A 16,390-nucleotide genomic window follows, 5' to 3' on the forward strand; every position below is an offset into this window, starting at 1 on the left:
GGAGGACAGGGGAGCTTGAAGTAAGTGTTGAACGATCTTCCAGTAGAAGTGGCAGAAGCAGGTTCGATATTATCATTTAAAGTTAAATTGGATAGGTATATGGACAGGAAAGGAATGGAGGGTTATGGGCTGAGTGCAGGTCGGTGGGACAAGGTGAGAGTGGCGTTCGGCATGGACTAGAAGGGCAGAGGTTGCCTGTTTCCGTGCCGTAATTGTTATATGGTTATATAAGTCAATAGCATCATAACATTTTAAGTAACGTTTGGATATCGAACACATAGTGCATATTTTCCCCGTATGAACATTTAAAATCATTGCAACGCACCAATATTGCTGAATCAGTGGGAGCCCTGGGCTCAAGACGGTCCTATCGAGGGGTGATGGGAGACAGCGATACTTGAACGAGGTTCCTTATGTCCAGTCTATTCCGCAATTTAGTTTTCGTTGCATTCATCGCAGAGATATGTTAGAAATGGAAGCAACGTTTTCGGTGCTTTTGTGGCTATCTCAGGATACTTAGCCTTGACTTTGATCCGGAATGCCGGCAGAGATGTTATGTCAAACATACTTCACAGCCCGCCGTCATTTGCAAGCTCGAGGAGTTGATCTCCTTCCTGCGCTGTCATGGACGCATAATGACCTCGTGTGCGTAATAGCTCGACAGTGGCCCATGACAGGGAATGAGGAAAGGTGCAGCTGACTCAAATCGCCAAATCATATCATTTCCTCGCAGCCCGGTAGCGCACACTCTGCGGCCCGGTACCGGTCCGCAGCCCGGTGGTTGGGGACCTCTGACTTAGATGACGGAATAGGTGGCCTTATTGCCATATTTGCAGATGATACGAAGATTAGTAGAGGGTCAGGCAGTGTTTAGGAAACAGAAAGGCTGCAGAAGGACTTAGACAGATTAAGAGAATGGGCAGGAGAGTGGCAAATGAAATACAATGTTGGATAATGCATGATCACGCACTTTGGTAGTAGAAATAAATGTGCAGGCTATTTTCTAAATGGGGAGAAAATCCAAAATTCTGAGATGCAAAGGGACTTAAAATCTTTGTGCAGAATACCCTAAAGGTTAACTTGCAGGCTGAGTCAGTTGAGAAGTCAAATACAATGTTGCAATTCATTTCAAGAGGTCTAGAATACAAGAGCAGGTATGTGATGCTGAAGCTCTATAAGGCACTGGTGAAGCCTTGCCTTGAGTATTATGAACAGTTTTGGGCTCCTTATCTAAGAAAATATGTTCTGGCTTTGGAGATGGTTCACAGAGATTCACAAGGATGATTCCAGGAATGAAAGGATTATCATAAGAGGAACGTTTGATGATTCTGGGTCTGTTCTCACCAGAATTTAGAAGGATGAGGGGGGATCTCATTGAAACCTTTCAAATGTTGACAGGCCTAGACAGAGTACTGTGGAAAGGATGTTTCCCATGGTGGGGGTGTCTAGGACAAGAGGGCACAGCCTCAGGATAGAGGGGCATCAATTTAAAGCAGCAATGTGGAGAAATTTCTGTAGCCAAAGTGTGATGAATATGAGAAATTTGTTGCCACATGCAACTGTAGAAGCTGGGTCATTGGGTGACTTGAGGTGAGATTGATAAATTCTTGAATGGCCACACCATCGAAGGTTACGGGAAGAAGGCCGGGGAGTGGAATTGAAGAGTGGAAAAAAAGGATCAGCCACGATTGAATGGCAGAGCAGACTCGATGGACCAAATTGCTTAATTCCGCACCTATGTCTTGAGGTCTTATGCCTTCTTCAGTTGAATGTAAAGGCACCATCCCACAAAAATTGCAATGTCTTGGTTGAGTCTACATTCAGGACCACTGCTAAACCACTGCCTTCTTTTATTTACAGTTTACTTGTAAAAACTCTGGGAGTTTTATATCACTATGCGAGATCAATCTGTAGAGGCGACCAACTCTTAACTGTAACATAGTCCGAACTCATTACTTACTCTGGACCATGATTGGTTAGAGCAGTAGAAGCCAGTTCATAGATATTTTAATCATGCTTTGGATCAGATGCATTCTGTGTACTGCAGTGTTCTATAAACACAGATTACTTTCACAGAATGACTTTATGATCAATCTCCATCATGTTCCTTTAGTGTTCTTATGCTACCTGCACCTGAGCATTATTAGGACATTTGATGCACTTTGTTACATTTTCACATTACATCTTTGTTATCACCTGTAATTGGATGTTATTCTCTCCCTAATGAAGCATGAAGGAAACTAATGTTGCACTAACCTCATCTGCTTCTGTGAGCATAGCCATCTAATGTTATGTGACATTTAATAGGTCACATCAAAAGAAATATCTCAGAGTGTGTATTATACGTGTGTGTGTGTGTGTGTGTGTGTGTGTGTGTGTATATACAAGTGGGCATGTGCATGTATACAGGTGTCCCCCGCTTTTCGAACGTTCGCTTTATGACATTTCACTGTTAGGAAAGACCTACATTAGTTCCCTGTTTTCGCTAACAGAAGGTGTTCGATAAAAGGCAGCGCGCGAAAAAAATCAGCGCACGATAAAAGGCAGCGCGTGCCCCGAACTGCCGCTCTCCCCCCAGATTCGGAACTGCATTCTTGCTGGCATTGTTTAAACACGTGCCTGTGAGCAGCCATTAGCAAGATGAGTTCTAAAGTATCAGAAAAGCCTAAAAGAGCTCGTAAGTGTGTTACACTCAGTGTAAAACTAGACATAATTAAGCGTTTTGATCATGGTGAACGAAATAAGGACAAAGTGAGTTTGGCTTGTGGAAGTTGACAAAGCTGATGTTGAAGAGGTTTTGGCATCCCATGACCAAGAACTGATTGATGAAGAGCTGATGCAATTGGAAGAGGAAAGAATAACAATCGAAACCGAATGAGTAATGATAAAGTACGACTTTAATTTTGAAAGGGTACTTTGGTTCAGGGCATATTTGCAAGATGGCTTGAGTCCTTACAAAGAACTGTATGATAGAAAAATGCACGAGTCTCAGCAGTCAAGCATACTGTTGTTTTTCAAGACTTCCACATCAGCCACAGCAGACGATGAACCTCGACCTTCGACATCGAGGCAGGCAGACATAGAAGAAGATGACCTGCCTGCCCTGATGGAAACAGACGACACCCCAGTGTCCCACCACCCCAACCCCCAGGACGCGGACAGATAACGATTTGCGGAGCATGCACCGATAGCCGGGAGGCACACAGCACATCTTTAAGAAAAAAGCCAAAATAAACAAGCTAATTAATTAGGTGCCGCCCGGCATGTAATTAATTAGCATGTTTATTTCTGCTTTTTTCTTAAAGATGTGCTGTGTGCCTCCCGGCCACCGCTGTATCGCTGGATTCTTTGCAGCAATGTATCGGTCGGCGGCTGGGAGGGTGGGGGCCACTGCACCACCCCAACCTGCGATGACTCAGCTTAAACACCATCATCAGTGTGCTCGATGTCTTCCCAATTCCCGTAAGTGATACTACACTGTACATACATTATTTCTACTTTATATATGCTGTGTATTTTTACGTGTTATTTAGTATGATTTGGCAACTTCATAGCTTAAAGATCACTGGAGAGAGTGTTCCTGCCAACAGCGCTTGCGCCGTGTTTTTGCCGATGGCGCTTGCTTGAGATTTTTTGCCGATGGCGCTTGCTTGAGATTTTTGCTACAGAGAACAGTTCAGGCAATGATTGTGGAAAAATATTTCTACTTTATATAGGCTGTGTATTTATCATATCATTGCTGCTTTTACTATATGTTACTGTTATTTTAGGTTTTATGTGTTATTTGGCATGATTTTGTAGGTTATTTTTTGGGTCTGCGAATGCTCACAAAATTTTCCCATATAAATAAATGGTAATTGCTTCTTCACTTTACGACATTCCAGCTTACGAACCGTTTCACAGGAATGCTCTACCTTCAGAAGGTGGGAGAAGCCTGTATAATGTGTGTAAATGTATATACTGTGTCTGCGCGTGCACATGTCATGTCTGTGTCAGTATCTGCATATTCAAATTCACTTGGTTCAGAAGATCAAACTCCCATCCTTGTTTTGCAATCCCTCCATCACTTCCCTTCTTATCCCTCTCCCCTAATAACCAAAGTCCTTCATCATTGTTGCCAAAGCTGTAACTCTCTTCTGTACTCTGGATATCCTACTCAAGTGCTGGCCAGAAATAAACATAAATCTCCAGCCAAAGTCTTACCAGATCTTTAGTAAACTTTCCTTGACTTCTTATAAAGCTGAGTATTCCATGGGCATTCACAATAACCGATCAATTCAGACTGCTACAGTAAATGGTATATAACAGACATATATGGGATTGGAAATAATTTGGAAGAAGTGTAGTTCGGGTGGTTGATGGTCAGGTTGTGTTCTTCCCCAATCTTGGCAACTTGCTGTAAACATTTCGTCACTATGCAAGCAGACATTGTCAATGCACTGTTAATGTTTCCTCGAATGGTGATGAAACGTTGGCAAGTACACTGCCAGAATCGGTGAACAACTCAAATCAACCATATATGGGATTCTCTGTTCTAACAGATACTACTAAAAAACAAGCACAAAATCTTAAAAGGTGTGTAATACAGTAACAGATATGTACTCACTGAGCCAGTATTGGAGCAGAACTATTTGAGATGATAGTTCACAGATTGAATTTTAGTCTTTTCTGTTTCATTCTTCTCTGTAGTTAGACTCTTTCTTTGGAGTTAGCTGTCTGAGAATTATTGTCTTGCTGGAATGATTTATTCTGTTGTCATTCAAGGGATGATTGAATAAACCAATAAATACTTTACCTTCTCATACTTGGCAAACCCACCCATGACTGCCGGGTCAACGATACCGTTGAGCAGCATGGAGAGTGGGTTGATGGGGAGGTTCTCATCCCCCTGGTACTGGGTGATCAAGGTTAGGATCTTTTCATTTGTTTTCTCCATTGTTTCAATTGCATTTTCCAGTGGGCTGATGGTGCTCTGTAATGCAGGAAAGAAGTTGCCATTCAGAATATCATCGGTAGCTCACAGGGAAGGCAGCACAGATACAAGACTAAACAAGGTGCATTCCTGCCAGCCATTTCTGCTATTTCATCCTCTGAGGATCTAATCTGCACCCAACATATTGATGCAGCTACAAAGAAGACATGACAGTGACTATATTTCATTAGGAATTTTACAAGATTTTGTATGTCACCAAAAACACTTGAAAAATTCTACAGCTGGACTGTGGAGAGCTTTCTAACTGGTTGCATCACCATCTGGTATAGTGATGCTACTGCACAGGATCAAAATAAGCTGCAAAGAGTCAGATCCATCATGGGCACTAGCCTCCATAGAATCCAGGACATCTTCAAGGAGCGATGCCTCAAAAAGGTGGCATCCCAAATTAAGGACCCACATCAACCAAGTCATGCCTTGTTCTCATTGCTACCATGAGGAAGGAGATACAGAAGCCTGAAAGCAAATACTCAATGATTCAGGAACGGCTTCTTCCCCACTGCTATCTGATCTCTCATTGGACATTGAACCTATGAACACTACCTCACTACTTTTTTATTCTATTTTTGCACTACTTATTTAATTTAATTATTTTATATATATATATATTTACTGTATTTCACAGCTTTTTTCTGTTATTATGTATTGCATTGTACTGCTGCCACAAAGACAAGAGATTTTGTGACATATGCTGATGATATTAATCCTGATTCTGATGCTGATTGTGGTCTGTACGCCTCTCAAAGGCAATGTGATAAGTATGCCATCTGAAATGATAGCCTTGTTTGTCTCTACCGAGAAGCAGTCTGACCTGCTGAATATTTCTAAGTTCCTGTTTTTATTTCCGATTCCAAGCATCTGCAACTTTTTTTTAACTTTTTCATTAAATGGAGCTTCTTCCCTGAGGCTGTGACACTGCTGAACCTCTCATCACAGCGCTAAGTAGTATTGCATCTGTATTGTACTGTCTCAGTACTTCTATATTTGTGGGCTGTAGCACTTTTTTTATTCGCAGTTATTTTGTAAATAACATTATTCTTTGCATTTCTGGTCAGATGCTAAATGCATTTCATTGGCTTTGTATCTGTACTCAGCACAATGACAATAAAGTTGAACCTAATCTAATCTAATCTAAATGTACTGCACTTCATTTTAGACCTTTAGTGGGAAACAAGGTAATCTCAGGCAGACAGCAAGAGTTTATAATAAAAACTGAAGGTTATTTACCTTGCAGAACATCTGCTGTCAGCTTGAAAGAGAACATTTTTCTGTCATGTACCAGAAACCAACAGATTTGCAATACTGTCCAAGCTTTACATTTTAATGGAATAAGCTTCAGGAATAAGGAGATATGTATCTGTAATTTAAGAATTAACCATGCCACTTGTATTCTCACACTGATTATATTCAATGTTGTGGAGTATGTTCCTCAAAGTATAGAGTATACCTGGATTTGTTTGATTTTTGAAGCTGACCTAACTTGGGGATTGTTGGTTGTTGGGTATAAGCACAGTTACCAGGTGAGTGTGGTGTTGTAGTCATGGCTACCAGGTCAGTTTGGTGCTGTAGATTAAAATACCAGTTGAGTGTAGTGTTATACAAATGTTTGTACATACAGTTACCATGTAAATGCAATGTTCTGAGCTTAATTATCAAGTAAGTATGGTGTTACCTGTCAAGTGTGAACCCTACAGAAGACATTCATGAGATGATTGATCTGAGCAATTTTGTACTCACAGGAGAAATAGAATTGACTTCAAACCAACGGAGAATGCCAGGTAGTTTATAAACTGTGAGAAAGGTGGTCCTTTCAATCCACATAGACTGTAAGAGATAAATCAATGTTAAATTAATCACTTGTTCCGAATTATGACTATACCTGTTGTCTTGACACAATGACACATGGAGTTTTTGTACAAGTGATAGTCTAACAGCAAAACATCTAGAAGGTTTCTATCACTGTAGAACAAGTAGTTGCAGGTAGAGGGGCTAATAATGCAAAGACATGGGTTCATTAGGACAGAGGTAGTATTAACCAATCATAGTTTTACTCCCAAACTAATGTATAAAAGTTTTGGGTGGAGAGAGTTGTTATCATATCTCAAGTTTATTGCCATGGGTGTGCATCACTGAGCTATAAACACAATGAAGAGTAATTTTCTGCTGCAGCAGCACAAAGTGTTCTGGTTTAAGATGGCACTGGTGAAACATAGCGATGCCTTAATGGCAGCAAGTAAATCGACTAACTACTCTATTAATCAAACTTTTACTGGACAACAATCACTGCACTCAATAGCCTGTAACGTCCCTTTTGGAGTTGAGCTTTTGAATTGTCCATACAACCTATCATTTTTGTGGTGTAAAATGAAGTCTTAAAGGTGCAGGGTAGTTGCAGCATGGTGTGAACGGGCCTAATCAGGCAGTGGGGCCCAGGCCCAAGTGTGATAAATGAGCCGATGTTTGGCCACTGCTGGAATGGACTTGGAGCTGATTCAAAGCAGTAGATTTGAGACAAAAATAAGGCTGAGTCAAGGCAGAGGGGCCCAGGCCCGAGAGCCAGCCAGGAACTAGCTGATGTTTGACCGATTTAAATGCGGGGCCAGACTGGGCCGAATCAATGTGTCAGGGCCTGGGTCCAAAAGTGAGTAATGAGCCAATGTTTGACTGATTTAAATGTGGGGCCAGACTGGATAGGTTGTGTACAGGCCGAATCAATGTGTCAGGGCCTGGGTCCAAGACTGATTACTGAGCCAATGTTTGGCTGATTTAAGCGCGCTTGCCAGATTGAAAAGGTCAGAGTGTTGGGGCCAAAGGTGAGGTTAGGGTCGGTGTTCACCTTGCTGCTCGGCAAGGTTTACTTGTCTCTACACTGAACTGAGGCTGTGGTCTGCAACTAATGGACTCCAGGACTGGCTACAGTGATGACTGGCTTCATTGCTGTGAACTCACTTGCATGAACTTTAGTTCTGAGTGTTAATAGTTTACATTTTATTGTTTGCACGATTTGTTCCTTTTTTTGCACATTGGGTATTTGACATTTTTTTTAATGGATTCTATAGGGTTTCTTTGTTTTGTGGCTGTCTGTAAGGAGACAAATCTCAAGGTTGTATATAGTGTACATAATTTGTTAATAAATGTGCTTTGAACTTTGAAGGGTGTTACAAACATAGCAAATATTAATTACATGAACAGTTTGAGAGGGCTCCAAGGTATGGCCACTGGATGCTATTACCGCTCCAGGCTTTCCGTCGTTCAGAATTCAATTGCTGTGCCACTCTGTGAAGAGTCTGTATGTCTTCCCTGTGGAATGCGTGAGCTTTTCCCAGGTGCTCCAGTTTCCTCCCACAGTCCAAAGATGTACTGGGTAGTTTAATTAGTCATTGTAAATTTTCTATTGATTAAGTTAAGGTCAATCTGGATTGTGGAGTTGCTGGGCAGCATGGCTCAAAGGGCCAGAGGGGCTACTTCTCACTGTGTCACTAAATAAACAAATAAACTAAAATAAAACACTCTCAAAGAAAAAAATTAAATGTACATGTGGCAATCCCAACATGAATTGGAAAGAGAATCTCTTTGTCCTATCTTAGCAGTGCTTAGTGCTCAGTACTTTCCCTGACAAAGAAAGGCCTCATCTATCTAAAGAAAATGTAGATTTTATTAATCTTAGTTAACATAATAAATATATGCATCTTACAGCAAATTCGTTGTCTGGGTCTACTACTCCTTTCCGGACCGGCCTGGAATACTGAAATTTCTGCACATAATTTGCCTTGTAGAAGCTGTGGAAACCAAAGGTATGAAGTAACATACAGAATGAAGCCCAAAGCTGCAGGAACACCATATAATTAATCACACTATACCCTCACCTCTTAAGCAAGCATTCCGTTGTTACAAATGAATGAGTTCCTATCTATTACTAACACACAAGATAAAAAACTGTTAGATTAGAAAACTGAATCAAATCATGCTGATGAAATTCAAAGTCATTTTCCCTCTTTACTGTGACTTTTCTTATACTCAGGCCTGTGGGTGAAAAGGTAAAATGCTAAGAACAAGACAAAACTCCGGTTGTCTATTCAATCAATTGGTCTGTCTAGAATTCTACTTCTCTGAGGATTTCTTCAATTGAAGGTCTATGTGAATGGGCTATCTAAAGCAGTATATCTTTAGAGTGTGCACAAGTAAAGTAATTGGTAATCAGTTTATTATCGACACAGGTACCAAGATACAGTGAAAAGCATTTGCTTACATACCATCCATGCAGATGATTCCATATGCAAGTTCATCAAGGTTGTTCAAAAGGAAAGTAAAAAGGGACTACAGGGTTTAGTGTTACAGATACAGAAAAAGTAGCAGTGCAGGGAGACAAATAATTTGCACGGTCATGACAAGGTAAATCGAAAGACCAAGAGTTCATAATTAATTTGCTCAAAACTGTTATAACAGTGAGATAGAAGCTGTCTTTGGGTCTGGTGGTGCACGTTCTGAAGCTTTGCTATCTCCTGCCTGATAGGAAGGTTGGGGAAGAAGAAAGAATGACCAGGGTGGGAGCAATCCCTGATTATGTTGGTGGAATTCTTAAGACAGCAGGGAGTGCAGACAGAGTCAATGGAGGGAAGGCTGATTTTCTGTTCACAAGTTTCTGCAATTTCTTGCAGTCTTGGAAAGAGGAGTTGTCATATTAAGCATGCCTTCTGTGTAATAAATGCTTTTAGCCATTAAGTCTATGAATTAGGTATGACCCCAATAAAAACAACATAGGTCTTTTTAGATCAGGTGGGAAGTGTATAGGCTATTGAGGAGTTATATATTAACTGACCAGAGAGCATTGAGTACTCATGCAACAGGGCAATTAGACTGACTGGGATGGATCAACATCGTAGGATTTTATTTATAACACTGAGGTTGGAATATTGCTAAAATTCATTAATTGAAGAAATGTGGGGACAGTAAAGGGAAGCCACTGGTTGTTTTATTTTCTAGCCATAGGTTGGAAGGACAGTTGTAGTGAAGAGTGGGGAGTGACTTTGAATTTTATTAACATGACCTGCTTCTGGTTTCTGACCAGAGTTACAAAAGCCAAATATGAAGAAACTGAAAAAAAATTAATAGACTCAAACTTTTATTTTTTTCTAGCAATTTAATCATTATTTGGATACACTGTTCTAATCCTGTCAACAATATTCTGGATGTATATTGTATCCATTTCTCTGACATTAAATGTACCTATTGAACCTATACTGCAACTGTAGTTACTGTCTCTAATTCATGTAATGTTAATGCTTGTTAACACAGTTCAGCTATATCCAAATCAACACATTAATGCCATAAATGCAGAAATAAAGCAACAAGAAAGTATACAGCATATTTATCTTTAATGACAGATCTGTGCTCAGGGCAGTGGACCAGGTCAACTGTTGGATATGTCTGGTGTGTCTACATCCCCAAGATGCTGTTGCAGGCAGGCAGATTGTCATGCGCCCTGTGGGCCTCTGCGGCGAGCCATAGAGCGTTGGGTTTCTAGGTTTCTCAAGCATGTGTGTTTACTAATTGTTGTCTAAACTAGAGCCACTAAGCTCTGGTGTTTTCTGTTTAATCTTGTCAAGTTAAATACAGGTGATTATTTGAAACAGACTCTCAATCAGCACTCATTGTGAGGTGTTGTTGTGTCTGTGGTTCGAGAATGATTCATCTCTCTGAGTTACTTGGTCAAGCCACAAAAATTCAGTTGGGATTCTGATGAATAAACTTGTTTGTCTCAAAGTGGGAGTTTGTCGTTGCTCCGCACCTGGATTCAGTCTTCTGTCAGCACACACCATGGCAGGAGTCTGCTCCATAAATGGACCAAGCGGACGTACAACACTGGCTTGAACATCGGTCGGCTGGACACAAGTGTGCTTTCTATTCTCAGTGCTCGTCCCAAGTCGATGTTTCGAGCTTCCCTCGTCTATGTTCCAGCATCTGCAGATTTTCTCTCGTTTATGTTCAATGTCATTAAGGTTTCTGTGTCTCCCGTGACCCTCCAGATTTCCAAAAACTATTCCATGTTCCCGAGTTATATTTCTGAGTTTGACTCTGTTTCCGAATTTGACAATGTTTCTAAGTTATATTTGCAATAGCCCTAAGTTTTCCAGCACTGTTTCAAATTTCCTAGGCCCGTTTCAAGTTTCTCTGGGCCGCCAAGTGCTGGCCTTAGGGATGGAGGCTGGCCTGTGGGTCTTCGTGGCAAGTCACGGAGCAATGGATTTCTATCTTCTCGGACACCTGCATTTACTGGAGTTACTAAGCTTTCTGTTTAATCTTGACAAGTTAATTACAGGTGATTGTTTAATTTATTTAAAGCAGACTCTCGATTATGGCTCATCGCAGGGTCCTTTTGTGTCTGTGTTTCGATAATAATTTGTCTCACTGTGTCACTCGATCAAGCCATTAAAGTTCAGTTGGAGTTCTGATGAGTATACCCTTGTTGCTGTCTCAACATGGGCATTCCTTGTTGTTCCACTTGGGTTCAGCTGTCTGTGGGCGCACACCATGACACATGTTGTATCACTAACTTCCATTAGCCATATTTACTGAGGTAATACTTTCAAGCTCTAGTTGTACAAATACAAGATCTGAGATGTTTGGACGGGAGGTGGAACTGGAGAAGATCCTAGTTACCGAGAAAGAACAGAGAAGCAAGGGTTGACTAGAGGAGTATATTTTCAGAAGCAAGGCCTAGTGGAAGAGGATGGAACTCCTTTGGAGAGGTGTACACTGGATAAATGAGTGCCCAGGAGATTGGAATGTTTTCAAATATCCACTTCCCCCCACACTCCCTGTACATCACCATGCCATATACAATCCACAGTTTTGCCTCTTTTTTTCTTGTTATGCCTGTATCCAAATAATCTTCAACCCCGTGGAATAGTTTCCCTTTATCCACTCCCTAGAGATAATACATGTGGTTTCACTCACTTAACATGCACTGTTAAATATTTGTCAACTTTCAACACATCAAGTTTTCTGCAATGGGAAATAATTTCCATTGCACATATTTCGTTACTGTTTCAATAGGGATGGGTTGGCTGCAGGCTAGAACATAGTAATTTTAATGTGTAGATTACTACACTCTGCCAAGGGAAAGTAATGTTGATAAAATAAGCAATGCAGCCAGAGCATTATCTTCTTTCCCTAGAATGACCATCTAAAACAGAGTTAACTGTTGGGGCAAAAAGTCTTATGGAATGAACTTTATATGCAGAACGTTCCTTGACATGGGGACTAAGACAACAAAGCTCCTTACGTATGTGCAGAGATAACGCAGCACCTTTACACAGGGCCAAGGATAATACAGTAGTTTTATATACAGACTGGTATTACATATCCCTATCACAGCAACACTACCATAATGTTTCTCAGTGGTTTGAAGCTCATAGGTTCCCTAAGACTATTGGCTTAAAAGCATACGGATTAGACCTGGACTCAGGTAGCAGGGCAAATGTAATTTCTGCATTCAGGCTAAGTCCTTTGCATCAGTCAGAAACATTTTGGGAAATGGAGGTGCAGTTTTTGTGCCATTCTCTGTCAAAGTCAAAAGGGTTGGAATTTGTTTGGTGGCCTTGCACAATGATCCACAGTCCATTTTATTCTGTGTCTGACATCCTCTTTCCTCACAGTCATTCTCCATAACGATCTCTCTGCCAAATGATGGACAGCTATTCTGATATTGCTCACTATGGACAACCATCAGAGATACCATCCATACCAAACCTGTCAGTGGGAAGAGTTTATAAATACATTTCACAGAGTGAGCACAAGAGGGCAGCACAGCTTTAAAAGTTGGAAGCATCCCCTATGTTCAGAGTATTTGAATATCATGATCAAACCTCCTGTTCTAAATGTCAAGCTAGCCTGTTCTCTCAAAGCCCCTGAGAAAGGAACCACGGATCTGGCACAGAAACCATGGCTGGAGGTAGATGCAAAATCTACTGATCCACCAAACATAATCCTCCTGGTCCTGCAGCAAGAACCGCAAGACTCGCCCAAGGATGTGATGCTGGGGCCTAGGGGTTAAGGGTGACTTGGGTACAGGTATAATACATATAACCCACAGCCAAAGGAAAGTCAGTGGAGATGTCTAGCCTAGAGGTAAACCTGGAGTGTGGGATAGGTAGTACACATGGACACTGATTTCAGTCTTCTGGTCAATCATTTATGCAGTACAAACCTTTCTTCAGCAGGTCTCTTACTCAACCTATCCATCTTTCACCTTACCTTACTTCTGAAAATCAGTCCTCCCATTCCTCTCCTTGGTAGATAGCATTTTCTCTAGTCCCCTCCTCCCTTTAATGTCCTCTCAGATCTTGAGCTTACCACTGGTAATTTAAGACCTCAATTATATAGGACTTCTATGTACCCACACACTTCCTATTGCTTCTCCTTTCCTACAACAACTGGGAAGCATTTTCTTTTGTATCTGCTTGAATAGTTCTGGATTGGGGTCTAGTTTGATAATAGTTCTTCGATAAAGCAGTTTGCTTCTCTAGCATTGGAGCTATTAGAAAAAGATCAAATTAAATATTTAGACAATTAACTAATTATCCTCTCTGATTCTAGAGGATATTCTAGACCAGGGGTTCCCAACCTGGAATCCATAGACCCCTCAGTTAATGGTAGGGGTCCATGGCATAAAATAAATTGGGAACCCTGTTCTAGATGTTCCTAGCTCTGTCATAAACCCCAAAAACTCCAAGATACAGGAGCAGAATTTAGGCCATATGACTCATTGAGCGTGCTTTACCATTCAGTCATGGCTGATTTTCTTTCAACTCCATTTTCTCACCTTCTCCCTGTAACCCTTAACCCCTTTGCCAATCTTGAACCTATCAATCTCTGCCTTAAATATACTGAATAACCTGGCCTTCACAGCCCTCTGTGACAATGAATTCCACAAATGTGCCGCTACTGACTGAAGGAATTCCTCCTCATCTGTTTTTAAAGGGATGTCCCTCTGTTTTCAAGCTGAGGATATTAAGAACAACTGTGCTCTTCTTCAGGATTCTTCCTTGGATCTCTGACACATCAAAATGGTGAAGTGGGATCTCAGTGTTTCACCCACAAAACTGCACTCCCCTTGGGACCCCACTAGCATAGTAGCCGGAAGTAAATCTCAAGTAACTTTAGTTAATTAGTATTCCTTGTGTTTTAAGCTCTACAGGAATCCTGTGAGAGGGTACAGAGCAAACCATGGCTGCCCTATCAATGCTGTGACTCTTTAGTCCTGATGTTAGAAAGTTGGAGAATGCATCCTGTTTATCAGCAGTTTGTCCCAAAGGTGTGAACAAAGGCTTCTTCTAATCTGCTTTGATATGAACATGGTCCCCTGTCTCAATTTAACATATTGGGCATCCTGTCCCTCCAAATCACACACCCATGCTCTTTTTCAGCAAAGGATAAGAGGGATATTCCTGAATCCCAAATGCAGTGCCATTCCACGGTTGGAATTGTAGTATACATATCATTCCTCATCTATTAAATGCCAAGACAGAGCTGACAGCACAAAAGTGATGATCTGGGAATGATCTTGAAGAATGAGACATGTTGCTTCTTACAGTCCCGGTAAGCTACAGTCATACTTACTTGATAACCTGGTCAGGCACTGGCTTGTTCTTGAAACGGGACTGCTCCTCAAGGACTGGTTGGACAGTGAAGCACTGTATGACTGTGTGAACACAGGTTAAGGATACAGTAAGCAGCACAGTGTAACAGTTACAGTTATAAATGCTCATGACTCCTACTCTGGTGAATTGGGAAGGCAAAAGGAGGAAAATGGTACTGGGGAGGTGGGGGTGTTGGTTGATAGTGGTTACCGAGTAACTGATCCGACAAATTTCCACTCCTACACTTGAGGATTCTAACAATAAGAGCAACGATGAGAATGCCATAGTGCTGCAACTAGTCGAGCTGTTGCCCCACAGGTCCAATGATTTGGGTTCAATCCTGACCTCTGCTGCTGTCTGCGTTCTCCCTGTGACCGTGTGGGTTTCTTCCGAATGCTCCAGGTTCGTCCCACATTCTAGAGATGTTGGTAAATAGGTTAGTTAGCTACTCTGTGGATAAATGGTAGAATCTGGAGGGTGTTAATGGGAATATGGTTGTGTTGGATCTCTGTAGATGGTATTTCAAACTCAGCAGGAAGTCTGTGCTGGAGGGCCTGTTTCCTTGCTGTACGACCTAAACAAATGCAGAAATTCAAATCTTTGTACCTCAAAGCAGCTATGCAGAATAGCAGCTCAACCAATAAATTCAGTCATAACGAGCTTAACATTGAACTAAGCCTTATTAAAGCACATTAAACAGGATATGAGAGCTTTGTCAACACTTAATGGCACTTTGTGTGGTAGATGCGGCCCGCTATATTTAATCAAACACAGACTCACTATTACAGGTTGTGCTGAAGAATCATTTGGTTGAAGGATTCGGAAGTGAAAAGGCAAAAGGAAGTAATTAATAATTCAATTACTTTTAAGGGGAGTAATGCTACATAGCTTTTATAAAATCTGTGTAGAGTGCATTGAAATGTAAAAGATAAGTTACAGAGAATTGGCTCTGAAAACCAGCTTAAATATGATGGGCTGAATGGCCTCCTTCTTTGTAAAAGATCCTGATAAATTGTTATTGCTGTTGTCATTATTGTTAGGTCACTGGTGTTTTTTTAGTATCCACCAAAATCCATTCTCAATTTTACCTTCACCCATTTAGCCTCAGTTCCTTTAGTTACTTGTCCCATTAACCTTACACTCTCGTCTCACGTTGTCAAAAGATCCCTCCTTCTTCTACCCTATCATAGACCTTCCCCTCTATTTTCCTCCCTTCACTTCCCTTTTTCTTTGCATCTTAGAACTGGTCCATCTCTAACCCTCCCCAATTCTGATGAAAGGTCACCAACAAGAAACATTAACCCCATATCGCTCTCCACAGATGCTGCCTGAGCTGATGAATACACTCTCTATTTTCTCTTTTAACTGGAGATTTTCAGCATCTATAGCACCTGCCTTTTGCAACCATTTTGTCAGCACCACGCTGAAAGGCCGGTGTCGAACTCTGTCTGGGAGCCAAACCAACTGGTGAGTTGGACTGCCAAACGGTTGTTCACCATAGTCCTTGCTAATGCAGATTTCCCAAAATAGTAGAACCCCTTTAAGCATAATCAGTGCCTGCTTAGCAACAAGCAACTGGAGATTAATTGGCACTCCATGGAAACCATAAAATTATTTTTGTAAATTAATCCCGTATTGTTATTGTTAAAGGAATTACAAAGGGGGAGCTTAATCCTTGATCGATCTCAAAGTTTCTGTCCTGCTTCTACTCTTATAATGATCATTTACTATTAGACTGCTGCAACAAAGTTTTTTT

At 41.1% G+C, this 16,390-nt stretch overlaps 1 protein-coding gene and 1 long non-coding RNA gene across 3 annotated transcripts in view; one reads left to right on the top strand and one right to left on the bottom strand.

The window, feature by feature from the left end:
• Nucleotides 1-16,390, bottom strand: part of LOC134349413 (dedicator of cytokinesis protein 2-like) — a 732,270-nt gene that overhangs the window by 23,451 nt on the left and 692,429 nt on the right. The window contains exons 42-45 of the mRNA XM_063053680.1: nt 14,615-14,696; nt 8,688-8,772; nt 6,731-6,817; nt 4,796-4,972 (exon numbers count right to left, since the gene is read on the bottom strand). Of these exons, the coding sequence (XP_062909750.1) occupies nt 4,796-4,972; nt 6,731-6,817; nt 8,688-8,772; nt 14,615-14,696 (431 nt within the window). The remainder of the gene's footprint in view (nt 1-4,795; nt 4,973-6,730; nt 6,818-8,687; nt 8,773-14,614; nt 14,697-16,390) is intronic.
• LOC134349415 (uncharacterized) overlaps nt 1-16,390 on the top strand; it is a 194,429-nt gene that overhangs the window by 14,022 nt on the left and 164,017 nt on the right. The gene's annotated exons all lie outside the window — the stretch shown is intronic.

The sequence above is a fragment of the Mobula hypostoma genome, chromosome 7 (genome assembly GCF_963921235.1).
Source record: "Mobula hypostoma chromosome 7, sMobHyp1.1, whole genome shotgun sequence".
NCBI lineage: Eukaryota > Metazoa > Chordata > Chondrichthyes > Myliobatiformes > Myliobatidae > Mobula > Mobula hypostoma.